The 14,031-nt window shown below is 40.1% G+C and overlaps 1 pseudogene and 1 gene segment (V, D, J or C); both read left to right on the forward strand.

Annotated features, from left to right (window-relative positions):
- Nucleotides 1–230: 230 nt before the first annotated feature.
- Nucleotides 231–859, forward strand: LOC147001861 (T cell receptor alpha variable 10-like). The segment is given in 2 exon segments: nt 231–282; nt 498–859. Coding segments are annotated over 2 exon segments (414 nt in total).
- Nucleotides 860–12,997: 12,138 nt separating this feature from the next.
- On the forward strand, nt 12,998–13,590 carry LOC147001862 (T-cell receptor alpha chain V region 2B4 pseudogene; annotated as a pseudogene).
- The last annotated feature ends 441 nt before the right edge of the window (nt 13,591–14,031 follow it).

The following is a 14,031-nucleotide window of genomic DNA, read 5'->3' on the forward strand; positions in this document are numbered from 1 at the left end:
CTTATTCAAAGATTTTGCCCAAGTATAACTCTGACCCCAAGATGGCAGTGCTTGCATTAGTCCTGTCTCCAAGAACTGGTGTGTGTGTGTTTGTTTGTGTGTGTGTGTGTGTTGTGCACATCTGTTCTCTGATTGGCTGGCTGTACTTCCTGAGAGTCCCTGTTTAATGTTACAAGAAAGAGCTGATGAAACAAGGCAGCAGATTTGAGGCAAGCTTCTGCAGAACAACCATGAAAAAGTGCCTGTGTGCCTGCTGGGTGGTTTTGTGGCTGCATTATCAGTGTAAGTGAGTGGAGATATTAGCCAGGGGGCTATAGGAAGGCAAAGGACATTTTAGAATTTGGGGGAAAGATGTAATTCCGTGTGCTAGGAGGAGGGAACCACATCAGCCTACTTGTAGATAACCTGAGAGGCTTGTAGAGAGCAAGGAGGGATGAGAACTACAAGTGGTAGCGCAGATGATTGACTTCTGGAATCTCTCACTGTTTTCTGAATAGGGGTGGCTGGCAAGACCCAAGTGGAGCAGAGTCCTCAGTCCCTGGTTGTCCGCCAGGGAGAGAGCTGCGTCCTTCAATGCAATTACAGTGTGACCCCTGACAACCACTTAAGGTGGTTCAAACAGGACACAGGCAAAGGTCTTGTGTCCCTGACAGTCCTGGTTCACGAAAAAGACAAAACGTCAAATGGGAGATACTCAGCAACTCTGGATAAAGATGCTAAGCACAGCACGCTGCACATCACAGCCACCCTGCTGGATGACACTGCCACCTACATCTGTGTGGTGGGCGCAGCATGCTCCCCAGAAACTTACAGCCAGTACCAAAACCTGTTCCTGGAGGCTTCCAGGAGGCATAGGTGACAGAGAAGACTTTTTTGTTTGGTTAGGTTTTTTTGTTTGTTTGGGTTTTTTGGGTTTTTTGTTTGTTTGTTTGTTTGTTTGTTTGTTTGTTTGCTTGTTTGAGACAGGGTTTCTCTGTGTAGCCCTGGCTGTCCTGGAACTCACTCTGTAGATCAGGCTGGCCTCGAACTAAGAAATCCACCTGCCTCTGCCTCCCGAGTGCTGGGATTAAAGGCGTGCACCACCACTGCCTAGCCAGAGAAGCCTTTTAAACACTGCACTGGGGAACTGAATTTCCCTATTTGGGACGCTGTCTCATTAGAAAGACAATTTAAAACAGTCTGAAAAGAAAGCTTGAGAGTATTTTTAATAGATTTTTTTAAAAGAGAAAAACATCATAGAAACGCAGGAAATCCTGGTAGCCACCATGAAGTGGGGAGATGGAGAAAATATTAGCTTTTCAGTTAACTACAGAGGTCGGAGAAACAGCTGGAAAGCACTCAATGCTAAGGGGAAAAGTGTGGAAGTGCTGAGCCATGCATGTGTGCAGAGGGCAGCCAGGACCACACTAGTATGTCCCAGGAAAAAGGATTGCACCAGAGATATGTGCTTAAAATGGTAACAGAAACACATTTATTGAGGAAAAATCTCTCCCAAGGAGGTATGTGTGCTGATGAGCAAGGATGGAGGGCAAACCCACCTGCCCCAAGGTGTACCGCTCTTCATAAGACCCTCAGAGTCCACATCTCTATTGTGTATATTGCTTCAGGAATTTTTGCACTAGCTGTGTTCCTTAGATGAAGTGCAGATAAAGAGAGGCATCCAGTCTTCCTTCTTTGACATGTTAGCATTTGCAGAGATTAATTATTATTAATTTAAACATTTTTTTCAAATTTTGTATAGGTGCACCATACTTATACAATTTTTACTCCACCCTCTCTGTTTTAAATCCTCCCATAAATCCTTTACTCCATCTCAAATTCATGTCGTCTTCTTCAATTATTGTCACACACACACACACATACATATATGTGCATAGACACATATACACATACATGCACAAATATATACACATACACTTACACATAAATACACACATACACACATGTACATACACACACATACACACTCATACACCTACATACACACATATACACACAACATATATATACATACATACACACATGCACACAGACACCCAGACAGACACCCACAAACACACACAATTGCTGAGTCTATTTAGCATTGCTTCTATGTGTGTTTACAGGACCACTTGGGATTAGATAAGTTATCAACCATCTTATCCCTGGAGAAAGCTGGTTCTCTTTTCTGCAGCAGTCATTAATTGTCTGCCTCTTTTTCATCTAGGAGTGTGGTCCTTTGAGATTTTCCACATTTATGTTGACGTGTCAGTCGGTGCTGTCATTTTGCAGGTCTTGTTTGGGTGACCACATTTTTTGAGATTTCAGATGCAGCTGGCCTGTCATGTATAGAAGACATAGTCTCACAGCAGGTGTCTCTTTCCTCCTCTTCCTCAGCGGTCCTTGAGCCTTGAGTTCAGAGGCTGGACTGTAGATATAGCAGTAGAGGTTAGACACTCTGCGGTTAGTTTTGCTCTGCATTTTAACCAGTTCGGGACATCTATAATGGTCTCTTTTTGTTTGCTGCAAAATGAAACCCCTGAGAGTTAAACTTATGTTAAGCATCTAGGTTAAGCATTTGGTTAGGAATTACACTGGTTTAGGGAAGTGGCATCAGTTTGTTCTCTTCTAGGGTTCATAGCCTCATTAGCCATGGGTAAGTGAGCCAGGTTTACAATACCAGGCCTGGATTTCCTTCTATTCATGGGCTTTAAATCCAGCTACACAGATGTTGTAGCTACCATGACATACATTGTGTAGTGTTAACTATTGTTGTGGTTCATAAACAGTATGCCTAAATAGGCCTCTTGATTACTTTTTTCCTTTGGAAACATAAATAGCCCCTTGGATATTGTGAGAGTTAATGCTTACAGGAGTTCAAGGATTTTCTGAAGTTTTGTATCTGAAGTATGTACTGTCTTAAACAGTAGGCTCTTACCTTCAGGTTCTGGGAGCAAATCAGCAAACGTGGCATAGCAAATGCTATTGGGAGTCTCTGAGTTCTCAAAGGAAAGTTTTCTATGACTGCAACTGAGGCTTTGTCAGAAAGTTTGTGACCCTTCAGGAGAACATTAGCATCCTAAGTGCAGCGACTTCATTCAAACTCTGTCCCTCCTGCTCCCTCCCCCTCCATCTCTCTCTTTCTCTCCCTATCTATCATCTATCCACACACATATGTATTTTAAATAAATATGGAATAACATGTTTCCTTATGGCTTTTTTCAAACACCCTTAGGTCCCCCTTCTGTATTTCCCTTCCTTCCCCCTTCCTAGATAAATACCTCATTTAATTTTTCCCATCTCTCCCTTCATAGCACCTGCATCCTACCACCCATTTTCTAGAACTCCTTCTTCCATTTCTCCCAATAGTACATTTTAATTTTTCTGTTTTTTTTTTTTTTTTTTTTTTTTTTTTTTTTTTTTTTTTTTTTTTTTTTTTTTTTAGTCAGTGTATGCTATTTACTCACACATGAAGATTCAGGCTAGGAAGCACAAATAAGTGAGAGCGTGTGATGTTTGTCTCTTTGCATCTATCTGTACCTTCCTCATTAAGGTCTTGGTGATTCTCCTGCTTCAATAGAAGTAGTGAGTGAGTTTTCTACTGTCAGAGTGAGAAATGTTACCTGTGCTGGCTAGTTTTAGGACAACTCAAGTTAGAGTTATCTGAAAGGAGAGAACCACAATGGAGAAAATATCTTTATAAATTCTGCTTGTAGGACATTTTCTTAACTAGTGATTGATAGGTCAGAGCAGCACAATTGTGGGTGTTACCATCTCTGGGTTGGTGACTCTGGGTTCTAAAGGAAGGCAGGTTGGGCTGGTGAGCAAGCTAGTAAGCAGCACCTCTCAGTGGCCTCTTTATCAGCTCCCACCTCCAGGTTTCTGCCCTGTTTGAGTTCCTGTCCTAACTTCATTTGATGATGAACAATGGTATGGAATTGTAAGCATCAAATCCTCTTCTCTCCAAATTGCTTTCAGCATGGTGTTTCATCACATCTATGCTAACCCTAACTAAGGTACTATTGCATCTTTCTAGGTTGTATACTGATGGCATAGCTCAGGAAAATAGTTTATGTCGGGTGGTCATGTTATTGGAAAACCCAATAAAACAGGTAGTGCACAAGAAATTCTCAAATGGTTGTCTATTTTTATTTTTGGAACTTTAGTGGTTGATCTAGAAACAAAGGGGCGTTAATTACACATCCTTCTTCACCCCCCAAGGGACAAGAAACATCCCTTACCAATTCCTTTTCTCTATCAGCATAAGCTAGGTGATTCCTCTTCCATCTTTCCTCTTCTTTCTCATTTTCTTTTCTTTTCTTTCTTTGTTCTAATTTCTTAGTCACACTTGAACTTTGTTCTATAAATTATAGGGATTGACTCATATATTTTAATGCTTGGTTCCCAGTTGGTAAAATTGTTTGGGAAGGATTGGGAGCTGTGTACTTATTGGAGGAAGCCATTGGGGCCGGTTTTGAAGTTTTAAAAGTCTCTTTCTCTCTGCTTCAAATTTGTGTATCAAAATGTAAGCTTTCAGCTTCTTCTCCATTGCCATGCCTGTCTACCCACTGCCATTTCCCTTGCCATGATGGTCCTAGATTCATCCTCTGAAGTGTAAGCTCCCAATAAGCTCTTTTTTCTATAAGGTACCTTGGTCATGATGTCTCATCTCAGCAATTTTTTTTTCAATTTTTTAATTAGGTATTTTCTTTTTTTTTTTTTCAGAATTTTTTTTATTATGTATTTTCCTCAATTACATTTCCAATGCTATCCCAAAAGTCCCCCATACTGCCCCCCCACAGTCTCAGCAATTAAAATGTAACTAAGATAAGACAAAGGAGATTAAGAATAAAGGCAATTTTATGAGATCTTCAGAAATTCATTATGTTTGCCAATAGACCCTCTTGGACCACGTTGCAGTGTCTAATGGGATAATGAACTAAAAAAGCAGTTATCATTATGATCTAAAGCCATAGCTACCAGCAAGAGATTACATATGGATTAACTAAAATTTAGTTTCTTCCTATTATTGTTGGTAGTGGAAGGTTTTGGAGACAAGGTCTTAGCATTGTAGGCAAAGCTGGTCTGAAATTCATTATGTTCAGGTTGACTTCGAATTTGAGATCCTGTTGTCTCTGCCTCTGACATCTGGAATTACCGACATGTGCCACCATGCTGGATATAGATGCTAGTTTACCAACTTTCTGATGGAGCTGATAGCAGGAGGATGTACAATGCTGACTGAGGCTGTGGTTAGACAAGGAAAGAAGCAGTGTGTTTGTAGTTTCAGAACATAGTACAGCTGTTACCAACAAGATGTTACCCATTCCTGGAAGGGGACGTTTCACTTGGTGGCATAAGATGTGTAGTTAGGAGTTCCTCTCTCCATTGTATAAAGAGTCCATTTATACATATATGTCTTTTCAAATATGTATATATTATAGGACACTTCCTCAGTATTAACTCTTCATATAGTTTTTCGTCTTTCCTGTTAGTTGCTCCTCTCTAAATTCATTCCTTTATTATTCTTACCTACACCTGCCTATTGTAATATTCCCTTTATCTCTTCATAACTGTATATTCTATTCCTCTTTTGTAGAGATCATTTCCTCTCTCCACAGACCCTTAATAAATATTAACATGTGTTTCTTCAGATTATATCATACATATCAAAAGCTTAAAAGCTAACATTCATGTACAAGCAAAAGCCTGCATTATTTGTCCTTTTGGATCTCAGTTACTTCAGCTAGTCAGAATGGCTTTTTTTTTTTCAGTCTACTTGCCTGTAAGTTCCACTTTGCTTACAGCTGAATAATATTGCACTGTGTGAGTGTCCAGGGTTTTTAGTATCCATTCATCAGTTGATGGAAATCTAGGCTGTTCACAAATTTTGGCTAGCATTAGTAGAGCAGCAGTGAGCATGGATGAGCAGGTATCTCTTTACTAAGATGTGGAATACTTTGGGGTATAAGTCCAAGAGTGGTGTGTTGGGTTGAGTTTTAGCTTTTTGAGGAACCTCCACACTGATTTCCATAGTGGCTATACCAGTCTATTCTCCCAGCAGCAGACATTGTAGCTTATTTCCAAGGTTATTGATTTCACTCTGCAACCTAATCATAGGGCTCCATTGCTTACTGCTTCTGCCTATTGATGTATTACTTATGTCATTGAATACAGAGACGTTGAGCTGGTGCCCAACTGTAAGTTTCACACCTACATATGAATATTAATGGTAGAGGAAAGTACTTTGCATGCTGCTAGAAAAAAAGATAACCATCAATGCCACCAGCTACAAATTCTATAATCTATAACAAGGTACACTGGAGCAATAGTGGCACATATGTTGTGGAGAAAGAAAACACTTTTAAAAATTGGATTTAAGGTCCAATCTGGCACTATGAAAGAGGCCAAAAGCCTGAGACTAGATATATTATTGCCCTAAGGGAAAATCTAATATTGCTATTATGTCCAAAGAAACATAGCAATAAAATGACATGAATGACAGGTTTCTATTCCCATGAATCACTGTATTGCATTGTTCAACCTACGCCAGAGAAGCTTCTTGCAGCAGCCCAGGCATCTACAACATCCATAATGTGCAGAGAGTGAGAGACTCTGGAGTCTCTGAAGTCACTGAATCCTAAGCGGGATATATTCATCATTCCCCTCTCCTAACACTCAAGAGTCAATGTGGATGAGGTGGTAAAAAGATTGTAAGAGTCAGAAGTGGTGGACGACTCCAAGCAAATAGTGTCATTCACACAAAACAGGATGGATGCACATGTGAACACACAGACTGTGAGTTCAAACCAGACAGGGTCCCAGAACTGAGAGAGGGAAGAAGATATTGGGTCCCTAACTGACCAAGAAGCTATTTGAAATGGATACCTGCTGTAAAGAAGAAAATTTGTTTTTCTCAGTGGAGCTATCACTGAACATACCAAGCATATGCCATTGTCCCATTCCCAGAAGTAGTTGGCCAACATAAAATGAACTGCATGTTTCTGTCATTTATTTGTTCATTTTTTTTTTGTTGTTGTTTTAAACATGTGTGTATAAGAGGCTTTTTGTTCTGGTGATTTTTGTTTCATTTGATTTTGTTTGTTTTAATTTTGTTGTTTATGGGCTTACTTTTGGAGAGAGAGAGAGAGAGAGAGAGAGAGAGAGAGAAAGAGAGAGAAAGAGAGAGAGAGATAGAGAGACTTGTGTGGGATAGAATCTAGGAGCAGTTGCAGAAGGGTAAAAGTATGATCAAAATAGATTACACCTGAAAAAAAATTAAAATACTCTCCAAACCACAAATAAACACAAGAAGTCTCCAGAGGGAGAAGGAAGGGTCAGAAACACTAAGGAACCTTTGAGCTGAGGAGTGAAGACTGGTGAATCCGTAGGGCTTCACACCACTCATCCTGCCATGCAAAGGATGATAAACTGGAGCTGTGGATGGGCACAGAGTAACACAAAGTCCCATGAAATGGTTGATGCCTTCAGTCAGAGGCCCATGTTAAGGAGATACTATTAGGAGGACAGCTGACAGCCCAAAGGCCCATGGAATTTGTACTGCACGAGAACTGAAGGCAAAAGTGAGGAGAAAGCACCCTGCTATGCTCCCTTCCTTCTGTTCCATGGTTCTTTTCCCTTTTATTGGAAATAGATTCTTTTTCTCACATAATGTATCTTGACTCCAGTTTCCATGATCTCTACTCTTTCCAGTTCCTCCCACCTCCACTCTCATCTGAATCCAATCCCTTTCTGTCTCTCATTAGAAACTAACCAGGGCTCTGAAGGACAGTGATACAGCATGACATAGCCAAAATGTTCAAGTTGGACAAGACAAACCAAAGGAAAGTTCCCAAGAGAATGCACAAGAAACAGTGACCCTCTTGTTCCAACACTCAGGAATCCCATAAAAATTCAAACTGAAAGCATAATATATGCCCAAAAGACCTGATGCAGGCCTGGGCAGGCCCTGTGCAAGCTGCCTCAGTCTCTCTAGTTCCCATGTGATTTGATCATGTTCATTTAGAGGGCCTTGTTTTCTTAGTGTCCTCCATCCCTTCTGGCTCTTAGAGTCTTTATGCTTCCTCTTCATCAGTAACCCCTTAGCCTTGAATGGAGGGATGGAGGGATGAAGGGATTTTAATGGAGACATTTATGGCTAAGTGTTTTGAGGTCTCTCAGTCTCTGTATTTGTTCCATCTGCTGCAGAAGGAGTCTTCTCTGATGATGGCTGGGTAAGGCACTGGTCTATGAATACAGCAGAATGTCTTTAAGGCATCATTTTATTGCTACATTAATAAACAATGGTACTTGGTTTTATCCTGGGTCCTTGGACTATCTAGTGTCAGGTTCTTGTTCACCCAAGCAGTGCCAAGTATGGGTGTGAGCCTTAAGTCATGGAGTGAGCCTTAAATCAGACCTCTATCTGTTTGGTTACTCTGACAAGTTTTGCTACCATTGCCTTAGCACATCTTGCAAGCTGGGCAGTGTGGTAAATCAAAGGGTTTGTAGCTGAGTTCCTGTTTATGTTTCTCCTTTGGTAGTGTACAGAATACTTCTTTTTACCAAAAATGAATTTAGGGAGGAAGGCTCTATGTAGGTACAAACTCAAGTTATCCATGCCAAATGAGTTTTGTAGTGTTGTCTTCAGCAATGGGTTCGGCCATTATTTAGTGGAGAGCGATGTATAGTCTTTATTACAGTCTGGATTGTTTGGGGATTCCCGTGGGACCCCTTTGGCAAACAACTCAGTTAGTTATAACCCAATCACTACTGGAAGCTTCATTTGGTGACAAGAGTTATGTAGTTAGGACTCTGTCTTCCCAATTACTTGGCAATTTCATTTAGATCACATATGCATATATATGCATACATATATACACATACATATATACATATATATGCATATACACAAACACATGCGTATACAAGCTTCTACTGTATTAGGTTTCTATAATACTCTTCATATAGCGTTTACCTTTCTTTATCTTTCTTTCTCCCCATATTACCTCCTTCATCCTCCTGGCTCAGACAGCCTTAAACTGTATAGGGGACTGTGTAGTGTTTTGTTGTTGGTAGATATAAAGTGGCCCTTGTTATTAAAGAATAACGCTTGATTGTCTTGGCCTGTCAAGTGCCTCCCTGAAGGAATGACCCAAAGGGTTTTCCTGTATTTTATATAACCCAGGACCCTACCAAGGCAGAGGAGACACTTTGTGGAGGAAATTACTTTAAAAATGCAAGAGAAGGATTTATCAACATACTTTTTATCACACAAGATAAAAAGTTCTTAAAAATGAAGGTCAAATGACGTGACCCAGTTCTAAAAAAGAAGGAAACACACATACAGCCAGGCACCCACCCACATTGAGAGAGAGAGAGAGAGAGAGAGAGAGAGAGAACAGAACTTAAGATTTTACAGAACATTTTCTCATATAAAGACATCAATATAAATATCCTAGGAGAAAGAGCAAGGGAAAGGGAATAATTGAAGAAATCTTGACTATAACTCTTTCCAAACTTGCTGGAAGATAAAAAGGCATATGTCCACAAAGCAGTATGAACCCAAAGGATGGTGGCCATGAAAGCCTCCCTGAGCATCTATGGAATGACATTGCTGAAGAAAATAGTCTAGCAAGCTCACCAGAGAGTGGCCAACAATGAAGATATGGTGTGAATAGGATTAAAATACATTATGTGAATTTTTCATTATGTGAATGAAATTTTTTCATCATGTAAATGAATTAATAAAATATATTTTTGAGATTTATAAAAAAAATTGAAGGAGAGCACTGTAAGCTGAAAAAATCAATATGAAATAGCTTGGAGCTGTACAAAATTAATGAACATAATAAAATTGCTATATAGGTAAGTGCAAAATTAATATCTTTTGTAACATGTTCCCTTTTAGTTAGCTTAAAAGATAAATGCCTAATATACAATAAATACTAGATGTGTTCCTAACAACATATCAGATAAATACATGTGTAGTTTTTCATGTAATAAGGGTTCTGACATTATTTTTAATAACGTTTTTATATTTGAAGTTTACATAAATTTAGTAGCAGCTTTTACTGTGGACTAAATAGCTATTTGCTTTTGTTGAAAATAAAGGTGTAACAGTGAATGTACTATTGCTTCTTCTTCTTTCTCTTCTTCTTCTTCTTCTTCTTCTTCTTCTTCTTCTTCTTCTTCTTCTTCTTCCTCTTCCTCTTCCTCTTCCTCTTCCTCTTCCTCTTCCTCCTCTTCCTCTTCCTCTTCCTCTTCCTCCTCTTCTTCCTCCTCCTCTTCTTCTTCTTCTTCTTCTTCTTCTTCTTCTTCTTCTTCTTCTTCTTCTTCTTCTTCTTCTTCTTCTTCTTCTTCTTCTTCTCCTTCTTCTTCTCCTTCTGGCTCGTGGTCAAAGGTAATACTCTCCTGTATGAACCTGTAGGACTTCACACCCCCTTACCATCACATTTAACTTTTCCAGGACAACCCTGATTTCAGCCAGATTAATTTGTAGTTTATCAGCATGATGTGTTTCTTGCATTTCTACTACATTCAATGTATTATCTATTTCATCTTGTCATTTGTTAAAAAAAATCATGTTACTAATAGGTGTGCTTTTTATAAACACTGTGCCTCTGGTCTTTAAGGTTTTCTTTTGAATTTTTAGACATTTTCTGAGGCATGATGGATGCTTTCATATGCCATTGTCATGCCTCTTTGGGCCTTCACATTTATTGAGAAATCTGTTTGTTGTGTTTTTAAAGAACAAAGTGTTTTGAAGAAAAGGATTTGGCTCCTTGGCTTCTACTACACACATCAGATACCTCTGGCTTTCTAGTTGGACACAAGTATGTCATTAGTGTAAAATATAGTGTTGTATTCTAAGGGACTCTGGACTCTTTATTTGTTAAAAGTACATTTTAACTTAAAAACAATTAAAATTAAATTTAAAATATCTATTATAGAAACTATAGAAAATTATTATAAAGATACTATCATAGAAATTATTATAAAAATAAAAAAGCATTCCTAGTATAGTTTGTTTCTGTACAGTGACTTTCAGGCCATCCAGAACTACAAAGAAAGACCCTGTATCTTTGGGTTTCTACTGCTGTAAAGAGACACCATGACCATGGCAACTCTTATAAAGGAAAACATTTCATTGTAGCTAGATTACAGTTCAGAGGTGTCAGCATGTCTATAAGCATGACAACATGCAGGCAGACATGGTTCTAGAGAAGGAGCTGGGAGTTCTGCATCCAACTCTGCAAGCAGCAGAAAGAGAAAGAGTTCCTTGGGCACTTGAAACCTCAAAGCTCAAACCTACTCCAAAAGGCCACACCTCCTAATAGTGCCACTCCCTATGAGCTTATGGGGGCATTATCATTTATACCACCACACCTGCCATCTCACTTTTCTCCCACTGTGATGAGACACATGACCCAGGTAACTTAATATTTTATTTATTTATTTATTTACTTATTTATTTATTAGGTATTTTCTTCATTTACATTTCCAATGCTATCCCAAAAGTTCCCCATACTGCCCCCCCCACTCCCATACCCACCCATTCCCACTTCTTGGCCCTGGAGTTCCCCTGTACTGAGGCATATAAAGTTTGCAAGACCAAGGGGCCTCTCTTTCCAATGATGGCCGACTAGGCCATCTTCTGGTACATATGCAGCTAGAGACACGAGCTCCAGGGGGTACTGGTTAGTTCATATTGTTGTTCCACCCATAGGGTTGTAGATCCCTCTAGCTCCTTGGGTACTTTCTCTAGCTCCTCCATTGGGGGCCCTGTGATCCATCCAATAGCTGACTGTGAGCATCCACTTCTGTGTTTGCTAGGCCCCGGCATAGCTTCACAAGAGACAGCTATATCAGGGTCCTTTCAGCAAAATCTTGCTAGTGTATGCAATGGTGTCAGCGTTTGGAGGCTGATTATGGGATGGATCCCCAGGTATGGTGGTCTCTAGATGGTCCATCCTTTTGTCTCAGCTCCAAACTTTGCCTCTGCAACTTCTTCCATGGGTGTTTTGTTCCCAATTCTAAGAAGGGGCAAAGTGTCCACACTCAAAGTAACTTATAGGAGAACAAGTTTAATGGGGGCTTACAGTTTAGAGGGTAAGCCCATAATCATCATGGCAGGTAGCATGGTAGCAGGCAGGCAGGCAGGCAGGCAGGCATAGTGCTAGAGCAGTAGCTGAGAGCTTTCAACCTGATCCATAAGTGGGAGACAAGGAGCAAGAGCTAACTGTGAATAGCTTGGAGTTTTGAAACCTCTAAACTTATCCCCAATAACATACCTCCTCCAAGAAAGCCATGCCTATTAATTCTTCCAAAACAGTTCCACCAGTTAGTGATCAAGCGTCAAATATATGAGCCCGATTCAAACCTGTCTCAAAAAAAAAAAAAAAAAAAAAAAAAGTGTTCCTTAGATTTTTAGATGGAACCATATTTATTGAGATTTTAACCCATCAGGTTTTCCCAGAATTCCTTTAATTAGAAGACAGTCTTTCAAAACTGAAAGGAAATGTTTTATACAGGTGTGTTGTCTGGCATAGAGAGAAGCTGTGCAGTGCGAAATAGTCCTATCTATAAGATCTCACTTAGAGCTGGTAACAGAAAAAGTACCAGTCACTGAACACAGGCAAGTGGCTGCTTGAGGTAACAGGAAATATTTCAAATTTAACTCGAAATACATGAAAACATATACTTTGCCCACATTGACTTGGAGCAAACGTCTCTTGAATTCATTTTTCACGAAGATGTCAGATTTTACATTGAGCATCTCACATCAGAAAGGTGTTTATTTTTTAGCAATTCTTTGGTCACTGTCAATAACCACAAGATGGCAGCCTCTTCTTAGAGATTCTGGGGGAAACTCTCAAGTGTTTTTGATTAAGAGAGTGGTGGGGGGAGTGGGAGGAGGGGAGGGGAAGGAAGAAGGGGAGGGGATTGCAGATGAGACAAGGGTGTTGAAAAGAGCTTAAGATCAGAATCACCAGTGGAGAGAGATAAAGAGCAAATGATGAAATCCTTGAGTGTTTCACTAGTGGTCCTGTGGCTCCAGTTTAATTGTGAGTTTGAACATTTCTTTTGGATATAAGGTGTGATAAGTGAGGTCACTGCCTACTCTAGGATAGTGGTAGAAACATAGATGTTTTAAATCTCTAGTTAAGGGGTGAGAGGCCTATGGAAAATTTATTCTAGAGTGTTAGCATCCAAATGCATCCAGTCTTGATCATCTGACCTTTGTTTTTCTGCACAGGGGTGAGCAGCCAGCAGAAGGTGCAGCAGAGCCCAGAATCCCTCACTGTCTCAGAAGGAGCCATGGCCTCTCTCAACTGCACATTCAGTGATCGTACTTCTGACAACTTCAGGTGGTACAGACAGCATTCTGGGAAAGGCCTTGAGGGGCTGGTGTCCATCTTCTCTGATGGTGAAAAGGAAGAAGGCAGATTTACATCTCACCTCAATAGAGCCAGCCTGCAAGTTTCCCTACACATCAGAGAGCTGCAACCCAGCGACTCTGCTCTCTACCTCTGTGCAGTGAGCACACAGTGCTCCCCAGACACCTGCAGCCTGCACCTAAACCTTGGGTCCCTACAAGACCTGAGCTAGAGCACACTTGATTTGGAAAGTCTTTGTCTTAAGGCAATACCTCATTCTGAACACATAGTGCTCTAAGCTTCGTGACTCTTCTTCCTCCCTCTTTTTATTTCTTATAATCTATTGAATCTAATGAGTGATACCCAATGCTTATGGGTACAGATCATTCACTAATGCATAGGCAACCTACAAGGGTCTACTTTCTTAAATAATGATGACTCTCTTTGCCCCAACAGTCACCAATTGCTAATTGCTCCTCAGCAAGGAAGGGGCCTCATGAGCCCCTTTACCCTTCATACTCGAGGTTTTATGTGTCTTGATTTTGTACATATCTGATGCAGGTCCTGTGAGTTTATGTTGTGCAACAGCCATGCCATGTCCAGAGGAAAGAATTTTAAAGCTCTCATCTTCTCAGTCTTATGTTTTTTTCCACTTCTCTTCCAAGATATTCCC

The sequence above is a fragment of the Mus caroli genome, unplaced genomic scaffold (assembly GCF_978045245.1).
Source record: "Mus caroli unplaced genomic scaffold, Mus_caroli_1 scaffold_12, whole genome shotgun sequence".
NCBI lineage: Eukaryota > Metazoa > Chordata > Mammalia > Rodentia > Muridae > Mus > Mus caroli.